The 14,977-nt window shown below is 45.4% G+C and overlaps 1 protein-coding gene across 1 annotated transcript in view; it reads right to left on the bottom strand.

Annotated features, from left to right (window-relative positions):
* The window catches only part of Bfsp2 (beaded filament structural protein 2), a 52,659-nt gene extending 37,682 nt beyond the window's left edge, over positions 1-14,977 (bottom strand). The window contains 2 exon segments of the mRNA XM_008848788.1: positions 13,186-13,364; positions 14,917-14,977. Of these exon segments, the coding sequence (XP_008847010.1) occupies positions 13,186-13,364; positions 14,917-14,977 (240 nt within the window).

Raw genomic sequence — 14,977 nt, 5'->3', positions numbered from 1 at the left:
TCGGAGGGTATGTGGGCCCAGGGTTGGGGGAAGCTGGAGGCCTTCCTGCTTTTTGCTGTTGTTTAGTAACAATCAGGGGTTTATTCCACCCTCAAGCAGAGGCTAATTATAGGCTCTGGTTTGCCAAAGTACAGCTTGCTGGCCCTGCTTTCCCATTCCCTTCCCAGACAGGGATCCTAAAATAAACCAACAGTCTCCATTCCTCACCGCAGAGAGCCCTGCACTGTTCCCTTGCCCTCCTCCCTAGCTAGCTGGAGACACCTCCTTCTCTGGGATTGGTGGTTCTTTGGCCTCTCCAGCTGGAAAAAATGCCAGTTGCATTATATGAGGAAATCTGGGACTTTCACTGACGTTTAGCACAGGCTCAGGTCTGGTATGGTGGCCCAGAGGAATTCTGACAAAAAGCAAAGCATGACGCCCATAGGAAAAGAGAACATCTTTGACTATACCTGGGAAAACCTTCATGAAATCTTCTCTAGAGCTGCAGAAAGAAAAAGAAGAGGGAAGGGAAGCTGTGTTTATTGACCGCCTATGAACATGCCCAGCAATGTGCCTTCAGTGGCCTGTCCTGGCTTGTCATGGTTGCGAGAGCAGATTATTAAATATTTCAGGAGTTTTGTGGGCTGTTAAAAAAGCTATCACGAAAAACTAAATTATGTGACCTTACAATGAAATCACTTAAAAACAAAAGTAATAAATAGAATAAAAAGCATAAGACTTGCTTGCTAAATGATTTGCTCTGAGTGTCCTGTCTGCTCTTAAGGTTGTCTGGATAGTGGCAGTACCACCTAATGATGTGGTACTCTGTGTTCAGTGACACGTTAGTAGCTTTTCATTGGCCAAGGTGAGAGTATTTATACCCGGGAAATTGGCAAGCTCTATAAACTGCAGGATTCATTTGCAGACTGTTCTCATTGATTGTGACCCACGTTGAAATCCACACTTGACATTCACAACTTCATCAAATGCTTGTGGCACTTTTCTGAAGTTCTCAACACACTCAGTTCACCAATAAGACTGTTAGAGATCAGAGAGTTTAAGTTGCCCCGAATCACACAGCAGGAAAGTGGCAGAGTCAGAATGTCAATAGATGTCAATGTGACTCAAAAGTGTGTGTGTGTGCGCGCGCATGTGTGTGTGTGTGTGTGTGTGTGTGTGTGTGTGTGTGTGTATTTGTCATCATCTTTGAAAGCTAAAGGACACATAAGAATTAAAAGACTCTCCTGGGCTGCCGTCTCTTATCCCTGATATACAAAATAACCAGGACTCCTGGTTCCAATTTGAGGTGCATCATGAAGATAAAGAGGTATATTTACTACAGGTTATGAAATTGACAAACTAACCCTATCCAACCCAACCCAGCCATCTCTTACTTCAAATCCTCTAGGTGTCTTTCCAGATCTCTGTAAGCAGATAAGATTTGGGGGCAGAATTATATGCCCAAAGGACTTCGCAGCTAAGCACTTTCTTGTGAGAAGAAAGATCATTTCTATTTTAAGCTGTGAGAGATGCACATTAACTGTCTGAGCCTCACTGATTTATGCCTGAAGTGGATGCAAATTAACATTGCTTCTCTCTGATCAACTTTCTTTCCAGGGGAGAAGGGAATGAAAATACCAAATGATGATGTACAGTCATTGGGCTGATTTTATAGGTACAGGAAGAGCTACCCATAAGTCTGCAGCCATGCCTGCCCTACTGTATAGGAGGAAATGCACAGAAATGAATGTAACAGTGACCTTCAAGAGTAGTCTTGAAAGGTAGGCAGGCTGGAAGCCCACTATGGGGAGGGCTGGGAAGGGGAAGTTCTTTCTTCCTACTCTCATTCTGACTTGAGATGCCATTATTACAGCTAGATGTCTAAATGCTAGGTCCCCTGTTAAAACAGACCCCATGTTATGATTTGAATATATAATGCCCCTGATAGACTCATGTGTTAAAGCCTTGGCCCTGAGCTAGTGGTGCTATTTCTGAAGGTACTGGAAATTTGGGGAGGAAGTAGGCCAATGGGGGCATGTCCTTGGGGGCTGTATCTTACTCTGACTTCTTCCTGTATCACATGCTCTCCCTCTCTCTCTTGCTCTCTGCTTCCTGGCTGTCTTGAAATGAGCAGCTTTTCCATCATGATGTTCTGTCTCATAGTGGCCCAGATCAGTGGAGTTAGCTGACTGATAACTGAACACTCTGAAGCTGTGAGCCAAAAGTATTTCTCCCATTTAAGCTGTTTACTCAGATATTTTGTCACAGCAACAAAAGTTTGACTAACACGCCCCCATCAGAGCAGCATCCGTGTGAATCAATTTGTGAAATTAAGTGGTCTTAAGGGAAAAGGATTCCAGATCAGTAAGTATTAATAGAGAGAGAAACAAGAGGTACTTTCAGAGTATTACATGGAGTCCAGTTCACCTTGGGTGAACTCCAGGGGTAGGCAGTGAGAGGCAATGGTGAGTTGTATAATAAGTTCTGAGAGGCTGGTGGAGGATGTGAGAAAAGGAAGGGATGTTAGCGGTCACTTCCTCTGACCTTCCTCATGGAGGCTCCTTCAGGTACCTTATCCAGTGACTCTTCAAGGGTGGTCCCTGGACTAGTAGTGTCAGCTCAGCATCCCTGGGAACTTGTGAGGAATTCAAATAATCACACCCAGCTCAAATGTAGGAATTGGGATATCTGGGGGTGGGTTGTAACAATTTGTATTTTAACCACTCATCTGTCATGTATTGAGCAAAAACTTTGTACAAAGGTAAATCCCAGTTATTATATGATGGCCACCATTCATAGTCACCATTCATGGTCTCCTCAGACTGTGCTTAGCAGCATACTGGACATAAGATTCCATGCACACACAACTTTGAGAATCAATGTTTTGTAGAGAACTGCCTCCAGGCTTGCTCACAGTATGCTGAGCAAGCAGGCAAAAGCCCTGGCTCACATGGCTGCCTGTGACACCTGGAACACCTGCCATATCTCTTAGCCCTGGTTATGTGAGAAATTCTATTCTGTTTTACTGTTTATCTCATTCATAGCTTTCTCTGTATAGCCTTCTTATTCATTCTTGTCTTTGTTTCTTCTGTGTATAATTGTGTACTTGACAGAAGGTCCTGTGCTTGTTGGAGAATCAGAAGCCACTGTGGGAGATGATGTTTAAAAGGCAGGCAAAGACCAGCTCCTGGAAAGAAGGCCTCAAAGACAATGGAAAGGGGGTGGGATTTCCTGGGGAACCATAGAAAGGATTTGAACAGGGTACAAATGTGCTCTTTGTGTTACAAGGGAACAGAAGATTGTAGGAGTATGGGAGGATGCTGAGGGACCAGAGGAGGCTCTTGCACTTGTCCAGGGAGTTCATCTTTCTAATGATGAGTATGGTGGCATTGACAAGGTTGGTTATGGAGGGTGAAGAAAAGAGGGGACAGAGCAGACAGTTCTTGGTGATGGGGATAGCGAGGGAAGAAACAACGATGGCACTTTTGTGTTTAGGCTAAGCTCCTGAAAGCCTGGGACTGCTGTTGCTGACCCCCCTGGGATCATGAGCATTTCTGAATCACCCCTCCCCAGTGGCCCATGATCACCATCTTACCACATTCAGTACAAACACCTGTAGGCAATGACATTCTCTTATTCTTGAATCCAGCTCTTCCAATCATCAGTTTGGGCTAGTTTCATAGAGTAACACTAAGATTTTGTTTCCTCATTCATAATAACACTGCCTCCCTGGGCTACTTGTGAGAACCGAATGACTCAACACATGGACAGCACACAGCAGGCAGCCTGGCACAGGGTGAGTATTCCGTGACTGCTGGCCATTATTAGCATTGTTATTTGTCTTTGTACAAAGCAACCGTTCACTGAATTAGATTGGTTTGTGCGTTCAGCCGTTGTTCCCGCTCCACCTGTTCCTTTAAAGCATCTCTTCTTCCTTGTTCTTGCCCTAGGGATTGAACCCAGAGTCCCCAACCATGCTGGCCATGCACTCTACCACTGAGCTACATTTCTAGCCTGTCACTTTCATTCTTTTGAATGCACAGGCAATTGAATGTAGACGTCTATCGAGGGACTTGATATACTTTTTTCTTTCAGTTTCTCTTGTCTGTAGTCCTTGGAAAACCCCTAGTCATGTTAACTACGATATTAAGGATTTTTATCCCTTCCTGTTGCCGTTTCATTGGAGACATGATTATTAAAATAAACGGACTGCTGGGCATGGTGGCACATGCCTTTAATCCCAAGATGCAGGAGGCAGGGGCAGGTGGGATCTCTGTGAGTTCAAAGTCAGCCTGGTTTACGTAGTGAGTTCCAGGCCAGCTGGGGCTACAGGAAGACCCTGTCTCAAAAAGACCAAAAAAAATAAAAATAAAAACAAAAGTTAAAAAATAAATGGACCTTGGGGCTGGAGAGCTGGCTCAGTGCTTAAGAGTACTGATTATTCTTGCAGAAGACCCAGGTTCAGTTCCCAGCACCCACATGGCAGCTAACAACTGCTGTAACTCTATTTCCAGGGGATCTGATGCCCTTTTCTGGCCTCTACAGGCATTATATGCATATGGTATACTTACATATATGCAAGCAAAATACTCAAACACATAAAACGAAAAGAAAAAAAATAATGAATCTGGTGTTGCAGGTGAGGAATTGAACCATGGTTATGTTTTTTTTTTTTTTTTAAAAAAGGGCAAAGACAAGCAGCATTTAAATAAGGTTATTATTTGAGCCTAAGAGTAGCACTAATACTTTATTTAGTTAACGATATCGGTGTTCTAGCAGCCAGAACTACATGCTTGGGGAGGAGGTGAGCATGACTGGGCTCCTGGGACATTAGCTCAGCTGGTACAGTGAAGGGATAGGAGATTCTCTTAGAAACCTCCTCACATTTCACTTGACTTTCAAGTTAAGAGGATGCTCAGCATGACTTAATTCTAACAATGAATGAACAAGAAGCCAAGATCCATGCCGGACTTCCCAGCAATGCTGCTCTTACCAGTATGGCGAAGGCCACCATCATGCCAAGCCCCCCTGCATGCATCTTGATGTCCCACTTGCCTGTGTTGCAGAAAATAGATTTTATTTCTCTTGCCTTCCATGACACCGCACCGCTGTTTCCCTCTATGCTGATTATTCCTGCACACTGATCATTCTGCCTTATCAGACCTCCAAACACTACAGGTTCTCAGGTTTGGGTCTCAGGGCTCCCTTTAACCTGTACGTGATCTCATTTATTCTCACGGGCTTAAATGCCACTGCATGTGCTACTGATCTCCACATTTATATCTTTAGCTTAAAACATTCAATTCCAGACTTGCATGCCCACGCGCTCTTTATATGGTTATCTCACATACACCCCAAACCCAACATGTTCCCAAGATGTAGATCTAGATTTTGGTATGCAAATATTTCCCTTTCCACTTCCCCGTTATCTTTTTCCATCCTAGAATAAAAGATATCCACATTTACAAAGAAACCAGCAAGACATCTACCCCATGATGCTCCTCAGACCAGCTTCCCCTCTTCATCTGTCCCCACGTCCCTTGTGCAAATCACCATCACGTTCTTCTAGGCAATGTCTTTCCAATGTCCACCACGTGCTTCTCTCCTCCAGTGTACTTCTTCCCCCAGGACCTAGGCAAGGACCTAGGCAAGCACCCTAGCACTGAGCTATATCTCAAGCCCTCTTCCAGTGTAGTCTACAGTCTGCTTCCAGAGTGATCTTAAACTCCCTGAATCAATGTCAAACCAAGCTCTTCAGAAGCCACTCTTGTGTTTGGAATGATGCCTGAACTTCTGACAGTGACCTTTCAGGCCTTGTACGCTTGTCAGTGTCCTTGTTGCTCATAAGTTCAGCCATGCTGGGGATCTTTCTGGATCACATCTACTTCTCTCTTGCCTCTGCCTGGATCTCTCCTCATCCTGACCTCACCTCAAGTAAAACCTCCTCTGCTCTGCCCCTCTCAGCCTACTTGGCTTTCTTTAAATCATTTACTATGGATTGTAAGAATTATCAGCTTGTTTTTCTTTTGAGGTGAAATCTCACTATATAGCCCAGGCTGGTCTAGAACTTGCGTTTTTCCTGCCTTATCCTGCAGAATTCTAGGATTACAACTGTGCTAATAGCAGTTCTTGCTTACCGATTTACTAGAGAAACTCCTGTTTCTGTCCTGCTGGCTGCTCTGCCCCAAGTGCAGGGTCTGGTACAGTAGGCATCAGCTGAATTAATGAGCAGCTAATAGTGCTTTCTTTTCGGAGAATCAAAGGTGAGGGGAGACTTGCTGCGTCAAGAACACCAAGGACTCCACCTGAGTCCAACCTGAGAATCATCTCTGCCTTCTCCTCTCTCAAGTCAAGACACTTTCAACCCCAATGGATATATGAAAACCTATAATCTATGTATTTATATATGTATCTATCAATCGGTTATCTCTATCATCTAATCTATATCATCTATCAATCATCTACATCTACTAGTTACCTCTTTGTCCATCATTTATCTGTATCTGTCATCTATCTATCATCTATTTATCTTTCTATCTATCTATCTATCTATCTATCTATCTCTATCTTCTATTATCTATCTGTCTATCTATCATCTGTATCATCTATTTATCTATCATCTATCTATCTATCTATCTATCTATCTATCTATCATCTTCCATTTATCTATCATCTACCTATCATCTATCTATCATCTATCTGTCATCTATCTATCTATCTATCATCTATCTATCATCTATCATCTCCTATCATCTATATATCTCTAACCATCATCTGTCCTATCATCTATCTCATCTATGTGCTTACCTGTCATCTATCTACCCATCTACCATCTATTCCTCTGTCATATCTATCATTTATCTTTCCTCTACCTCCTATCATCTATGTATCTCTACCATCTATTTATATATCCTGTCTGTTTGTTCATCCGTCCATCCATCCATCATCCATCTCTCTCCCTCCCTCCTTCCCTCCCTCCCTCCATCCTTCCTTCCTTCCTTCCTTCCTTCTCTTTTTCTCTTTCTCCCTTTCTCCCCACCTCACCCTCTCATTCTCTTCATCCTTTCCTGGAGACAGTCCTTCCTAGCACAACTGCAGCTGCTAGTGTTCAAGGAGCATGAGAGACAGCTGAAGGCCAAGGTTACTCAGAAAGGCCACAGCCGTGGGCATTGCTGAGTTGGCCCTGCACATACGCCTTGATCTCATCATCTAGCTGGGCTCAGGCTAAGGCAGAAAAGCTTTTATCGAAGGGGCCAGGCAAGCATGGAGGGAGAGGCTAGCATGGGGCAAGTGTCTCTTTATCACTGTTGGGAAAACAGGAACTTTTGGTCCGTAGAACTTTTGGTCTCTATCATGAAGAGGACAAAACTCCTTAGGCCCCACTTATCCTGGAGGCTATGAGACCCTGGAGCTCCTTCAGCTGCCTTGGAATAGGAAGGCTGGCCTTGGCCAGCAGGTTTCAGGGCTGGGCACTTATGAGGTCCACCCAGCACTGCATGCTTCCATCACAGTCCTGACTGCACGTGGCAGAGAAATTTGTCCTGAACCAGCGTCTCAGGGCTTCATTTTTCTCTGGATGTCCCAAAAGAAATCTGTTTTGAGCACCAGGCACACCGAGACTCCATGGTGTGGGCAACGTATTGGACAGGCAGCTGACCTCCCTCTACCATGGCCCTTTCTATTGGAATATTCTGACTCTGCTCCTGAATAGACCTTGTCTTTAGCCTGGTGTACAAGACCCCTCACAGCTTGACCTTGCTCATCATTCTGGTTTTATGTCTTCTTGCCATAGACTGAGCTAATTTTCTGACTGGACTCAGGCTCTCCAGCTTCTGACCCTTGTCACTCATGCTTCTACCCACAGATGTCATGGGCAAAACTTCCCTTTGCCAGGTGAGTGCCTGTCCATCCCTTAACCCCCAGCTCGGGCTGCCTGGGGCCTCTCCACAGCAGTCATGCTTTTATCTTTTTCTGTCTGTCTTCACCTTTGTGTCCAGATGTCAGTGGCCATCTCTCATTTCTGCCTCTCAGCATCCGGTTCAGTGCTGAGATTATAGCTATGAACCTCCAGACCTTTCAAATATATAATGATGAGTTGATGTAGACAGACAAGATTGACAACATTACATACTTGGGCTTCAAAAATTAAAATCCTATGACTAATGAAACAAAATCTCAACTTCCACCAACTTCTGTCCCCACCTCAGAGGTCACTATGAATACCTCCACTTGGAGTATCTGTCAATGTTTCAGTAATCCTTGCCCTGTTTTCTTGTTCTTGTATTTCAGTTTTTAAAAGTTATCAGGAACCGGGCATGGTGGCGCACACCTTTAATCCCAGCACTCTGGAGGCAGAGGATCTCTGTGAGTTCAGGCCAGCCTGGTCTACATTGTGAGTTTCAGGCCAGCTGGGGCTACGGGAAGACCCTGTCTCAAAAAGATCCCCCCCCCCCAAATGTTATCAAAATAGCACACACGACTAGGCTTGGTGGTACACACACCTGCAATCCCAGCACTTGGGAGGCCAAGGCAGGAAGAACACAAGTTTGAGGCCAGACTGGGTTACAGTAGTGAAGCCCTATCACAGAAGAAAAACAAAAACCCCTTAAAAGAACCTGCCTAACATACGTGCACACATACACACGTGACTTCAACGGTCCTGAAGACTTTGTAAGGAGATGTTCTGCTGCCTCAGCTCTCCCCACACCCTGCTCTAGCAGTTGCAGCGTGTCCTTTGGCCAAAGCCTTCCCTGTTTCTCCGTCTTTTAGGATGGCATGCATTTCCAGCTTTCAACGTCCTCTACTGACTTCCAGGCTGACAAATGAAGATCGGGCTGTCACAGGTCACCTCCCTTCCTCTTTGTTGGCTGTCTTGGTGACTTTAAATATTGAAGTTCTATTCCTTGTATCAGGTATGGACAATTCCTTTCCCATATACGCTCTCTCTCTCTCATAATCACAGATGTTTTATTTTCTAAGGTCAAGAGGCAAGACAAAGAAACCAGTTTAATTACCAAACTGCACTGATGCCTGCATGAAATATAGTTCCTTTCTGCTGAGAATTATGATGTAGGTACCCTGGCTGGCAGGCACTTTGGGCAGACAGCCAAGTTGTTGTTTTACTTCCCAGCTGAGCATCCTCAGGCCCGCAGAATAATGCCAGCTATTTGGTTATTTTTCACAGTTCTCCCTCTCCAGGGCAGGCCAGCAAAGCCCACACTCTGCCATCTGCCATCCCACTGTGATTAAATCATGATTCTAACATCAAATAATGCCGATTCTTCACTGGTGAAGTGGGGCAGATTTATTTCAGTAGCACCAGGTGCGTGCTAACCCCTCAATAAATATTTAGTGAATCAATGAATAAGTGAGAGGCATTTAAAGAGTCAAGCACATGGCATGAGGAGGCATCAGTCCATAAGCATCAGGCTGACAAAGGGCAGGGGTGGGGGTGCGTGAGAGGAGCATGTGAAGATGGCAGAGGTCACCCTGATGGACTCCGGGAAATTCATGGGGTTGCTTGGGAGCCATTTGGCAATGCTGCACACAAGCTGTGGTCTCTGCTTGTGCACCACCCAGAGCAGGACTGGAACTTCACTATCAAGGGCCAGATAGTAAATATTTTAGGCTTTGTGGGTCATGTGTCTTTGCTGCAATGCCAACTCTGCCCCTGTGGTGTGAAAGCAGCTGGAGATAATTAATATGCAAATGGGAAGGATTATGTTCTGATAAAACCTGATTTATAGGGCTAGAGAGATGCTCAGTGGGCAAAGTGCTTGCTGTGTAAGCATAAGGACCTGAGTTTGGATCCTCAGGGCCCATGCAAAGAGCTGAGCATGGAGCGCACACCTGTAATCCCAGTGCTGGGGAGGTGGAGACAAATGAATTCCTAGGACTTGCTGGCCACAGCCTGCCTGGCTGCAACAATGAGTTCCAGGTTCAATAAGAGACCCAGTCTCAAAAGAATAAGGTGACTGAGAGTGACTGAGGAGACCCTTGATGTTGACCTCTGGCCTCCACATGTACACATAAAAATATGTATGCACACATACACAAAACCCGATTTATCCAAACAGGTACCACTCAGGGTGTGGCCCATTCCTGACCTGAGGATCTCTCATCTGTGTGCATAGGGCTGGTCCTACCCCCTCCTACTTGTGACAAAGTAAGCCGGGATAGTCTGAGCCCAGTGACAGAAAAAGTAGTATTCTATGGCATTGTGTGTGTGTGGGTGGGTGGGGGGTGTGGTGTGTATGTGATGCTATACTTATTAACATGTTTGAATCTCAAAAACAGAAGAATGAAGGAAGCAAGTTGCACAGGGGGACAGCATGTGGTGGCCAAGGTTATATGTTGCTTGGCTGTATTATACACATGGATGATTATTCTGGATATTTCTGTATGTTTTGATGAGAGTGACATGTAATTAACCAGACTTGGTAGTGCAGGCCTGTCATCTTAGGCACTCTGGAGGCTGAGGCAGGAGGATCAAAAGTGCAAGGGCTGCCTGGGCTGCAGATTTGCAGGCCAACCCTGTCTTAAAATAAAAAGAAAGACGTGGGCTGGGGATATAGATCAGTGGTAGAGCATCTGACTAGCATGCTCAAGACCCCGGGTTCAATCCTCAGCAACACACACACACACACACACCACACACACACACTACACACACACACACCACACATACCACACACACACACACACACACTACATATATGCAACAATTATTAAAAATTTAAAAATAATAATGGCTATGGTGATTTTAGGAATAACATTCAGGCTCAATTTAGACTATGCTCCCCCAGGGTCGGCCCCCTGAAATCCAGTTCCTCAAGCTGAAGGTGGGAAGCCAGCAATCCCACCACTTTCTTCTCCCTCCATATCGACGGAAGTTGCAGGGTGTATCCTCAGCCATCTGCAAGAGATCCTCTCTCTATATCCGGCCTCCTCTGGACTCTTTCACGCCAAATTATACCTCAGTGGGCACAAGGGACTCACAAATCATGAGTGTGATATTTAGTTCTGGGTTGGCTTTTCTAATTCACCCACACTGAGGGACGCATGCAAAAGCACTCACACACACACACACACACACACACACACACACCACACATACCACACACACACACACACACACACACACTACACACACACACACCACACATACCACACACACCACACACACACACACACACACACCACACACACCACATACACACACCACACATACCACACACACACCACACACACACACACACACACACCACACACACCACACATACCACACACACACACTACACACACACACCACACATACCACACACACACACACACACACACATTGGATTTTGAGTAAAGTAGATTGTCTTCTGTAACATGAGTGGGCCTCATCCAATCAGCTGTAGGACTGAGTATCAGACACTGAATGTCCCTGGAAAAATGGGGCCCTGCCAGAAGACATCCTAAGGACTTGACCTGCAACGTCAGCTCTTCCCTGGGCTTCCACCTCCTGATGCTTTGGCCTTGGACTCCTGCCTCCACAATGGTAAGCCGATTCCTTGATATCTTTCTCTCCCTCTTTTCCCTCTTCCTCACTCTATCTGCATGTATGCATGTGTTTTATTTCTTTGGACAATAAGTTGAACACAATTTATTATATATTTCAAATAGTAACAAACCTTTTTAAATAAGACTGGACCAGGGCATTGGGGATCTGTGTAGTTGGGAACTGGTCAGGATGAACACAAATGGTTTTTAATTCTATCTAACATCTTTGATTTCTGCTTAAAACAAAATGTATAGCATATAACATTAAGGGTTGGCAATGTTGAATGCCGTACTCATAATTAAGAAGTAAACAACGAGGTGATATAAGCGAAATCAGCTAGGAAAAATGAACTGGCCCTGTGGTCAACACATCACGGTCTCAAAACAGAGAGGTTGTCTGGGAAGGTGTGGTGAGAAGGAAAGTGGGAGCTACCGGAAGTGGACAGGTACAGGGGAGGGCAGACTCCTGGGATAGCGGACATAGGATGGAGTGGAGTTTGCTGCAGACCCAGGGAACAATGAGGTATGGACAGCAGACCCAGCAGAGGTATGGACAGTAAGCAGGTCAAGGGGACCAGGACACAGTCCACAGTGCCTGGCTCTCTCAGAGACTCTTTCTGTTTGCCCAAAGGCAGCTTTCTGGAAACAGTTATCTCCAATTTTCCTCTGATGAGATTTATTTCCCTGGTGTTCACCCATGCCAGAGGAATTTATCCTCCTCAGAAGTATGCTGAGAACTTGTCGGGGCTTAAAGCAAGTTACCAGCACTCCTTTCTAATTGCAGGTGTGGCTCTCACAGCAGAGACTGCCATGTTCTGACAAATCCTTTGTAAGTGTGCATGCAAGCATGTGGAGGCCAGAGGACAACCTGGGTGTCATTCCTCAGAGACCTCTACCTTGTTTTTTGAGACAAGGTCTCTCAACTGAGAGCTGGAGCGCACTGATTAGGCCAGGCTGGCTGGCCAATGAGCCCTAGGGGTCCTCCTGTCTTTCCAGCCCTGGGATTGCAAGCCTGTACCAGGCCAGGCCAGGGAGATGGTGCCACAGGTAAAAGTGCTTGCCAGGCAAGCCTGATGACCCGAGTTTGATCCCTGGAATTCACATAAAAAGCCAGATGCACCACTGTATCTGGTTACCATGCAGTTTTTAGTTATTTGCTAGTGATCAGAAAAAATCATAGAACCAGTTGTGTTTCCATTCAGTGTCTGCCTCCCACTGAGTGTGTTGAAAGGGGTTTTGTCACACTAGACCTGTATTTTGACCACATCTCTTAAGTCCCTCCTGGTCCACATACACTTGATATCCTTGAGCTGGCACATCACAGTGTGCCTGGACCAATGTATGGATGTGTTGATTCATTCTTCCTAGATTCTAAAATCTAGGGCAATCCAGGGCATATGGATTTTGACTGTTTTAATCATTTAATTCTCATAGTGCCTGGTACATGGCAGACTGCATTCAATGCCTCAGAGATGAACAGAATAAAAGGGAATCTGTGACAGCACCACAGTAGCTACCATGACAAATGCTACACTGTCAGGCTGCTGGCAAGAAAGGAGGCAGGGCCAGTGCATGCCACCGTCACGGAAGATTCTGTACTTACATGTGACACTAATTACACATACATGCTGAAGAGTGGTATTCTAACCTGACACTGACGAAACTTTCCTCCCTGCTGTCATTTCCTTCAAGCTTCAGAAGCCCCACCACCATGTTAGCAGCTGCAATCATCGTCTTCTTTTTCGGAGGAGGAAATGAAGGTGGGGGTGGATTAAGAATCTGGGCAAAGTACCTGAACACTGGAACCTGGGTCTCTGCCCCCAGCATCAGGCTGTGATCTAAACCCCCAAAGTGACCCAAAGTACAACTGAAAAGGTGAAGGATTTCTTCCGTCCCAAACAGCGGTAGCGGAGAACAGGGGCAGATGTGCTGGCTATGCAAAGCTCGGCAGAGTGGAATTTTATAGTTGATTTTAATCCTCAAGAAATTAGAAGCTATTGTGGAAATTCTGACATGATCAGATTGGCTACAAGATGGTATGGGCTATATGGCCGGTCTCCCAGATCGTGGTGGGTTCATTAGAGAAATCAGAATCTAGGACTTGACACAAAGAATAATTTGCAAGGCCGTTCCTAGATCAGCCAGAAGGTGGCGCCACGTGTCAAGAGGGAGCAGCCTGGGACTCCCCTCATTTCTCCTGAAGCTCTGACTTGCCCTGGAGACCACTCTGGGATTGCTGCCCACAAAGAGACACCAGGGACCCATCCCTGTGTGCCACTGTAAAAATGCTATTTATACTCGTCCCTGTGGTGCTGTGGAGTTGGCTGGGTACACAGCATAGAAAGGTTCTGCAATGCTTGTGGATATTATTATTTAACTACAACAAATAATGACACTGATTACTCCCAAAGTTAATCTGAATGCTTACCATGGTCAGACAGTATACTAAAGGCTCTAAATAGTTTATTTGATTGAATTCTCACAACAACCCTGTGGTGTGAACAGTATCCTCATTTTATAGATCAGAGTATTGAATTCAGGGAGGTGACAAGGTTTGTCTCAGGTCACAAAGTGGGTCAGTGGCAAAGCCAGGGTATGAACCCAGTTCTTTAGGACTCAACAGTATGTACCATTAGCCCTTGCCATGTGGTATCCCAGTTCCCTTCCTTCCTGCCGTCTTTCCTTCCTTCTGTCCTTTCTTGGTGTCTGGTATCATGCCATTATTTGTTAATTCAGGAAAGACCAGATCACACTTCTGCTATTGAGGAGTCTACTAAGGAGTCTCAGTGTAAAGAGTAGATTGAGAATGGTAGCCATGGTGACTGGGATGGTCATCCGTGTAAGATGAAGAGGAGGCTCACAAATATTCCCAGTCAGCTTCATGCAGGTACAGTGCTAAGACTGGCCAAGACATCCCAGCTGTGCATTCGTTTAATTTAGTCTGGGATTTTGTGAATTTAGATTATGTGTAGGCTTTGCCAGCTCTCATTTAACCCTCTGTCTGGACAAATTCATCTGAGAAATATGCTGGCAGGTGTGTGTGGGGGGTGCTAATAATGGTTGTCTCATCGTTTCTGGGACATGGGCCAGGATGAAGGTGACCAACACATGCTGAACATTCCCAGCCTGGCCAGTCACCCAGACAAACTACAGAGGACTTGGGGAAGAGACTTTCTAACTTTCACCCACTGCTCAGAGATGAGGATACAGAATGGTTTATGGCCTGAAGCTAGGGAGGTCAGGGAATTCTGCCCTCAGATTTTACAGAGATGGAGCCTCCAAGAGAAAGGGATTTGCCCAATGGAATGCAGTTAGGTAGCAACCAGAAGGAAAATCAAGCAGAGGCAGCTGAACCAGGTCCCCTGACGTCTATGAAGAAGACTCACTCACCTGACTGATGGTCATGGAAGGGAATCCGGTCTACTTTCTGTGTGTCTCCAAGGAGAGTCAT

This window comes from Nannospalax galili, unplaced genomic scaffold, assembly GCF_000622305.1.
Source record: "Nannospalax galili isolate Female #2095 unplaced genomic scaffold, S.galili_v1.0 scaffold584, whole genome shotgun sequence".
Taxonomy (NCBI): domain Eukaryota; kingdom Metazoa; phylum Chordata; class Mammalia; order Rodentia; family Spalacidae; genus Nannospalax; species Nannospalax galili.
This window is presented reverse-complemented; position numbering and strand designations above follow the sequence as displayed.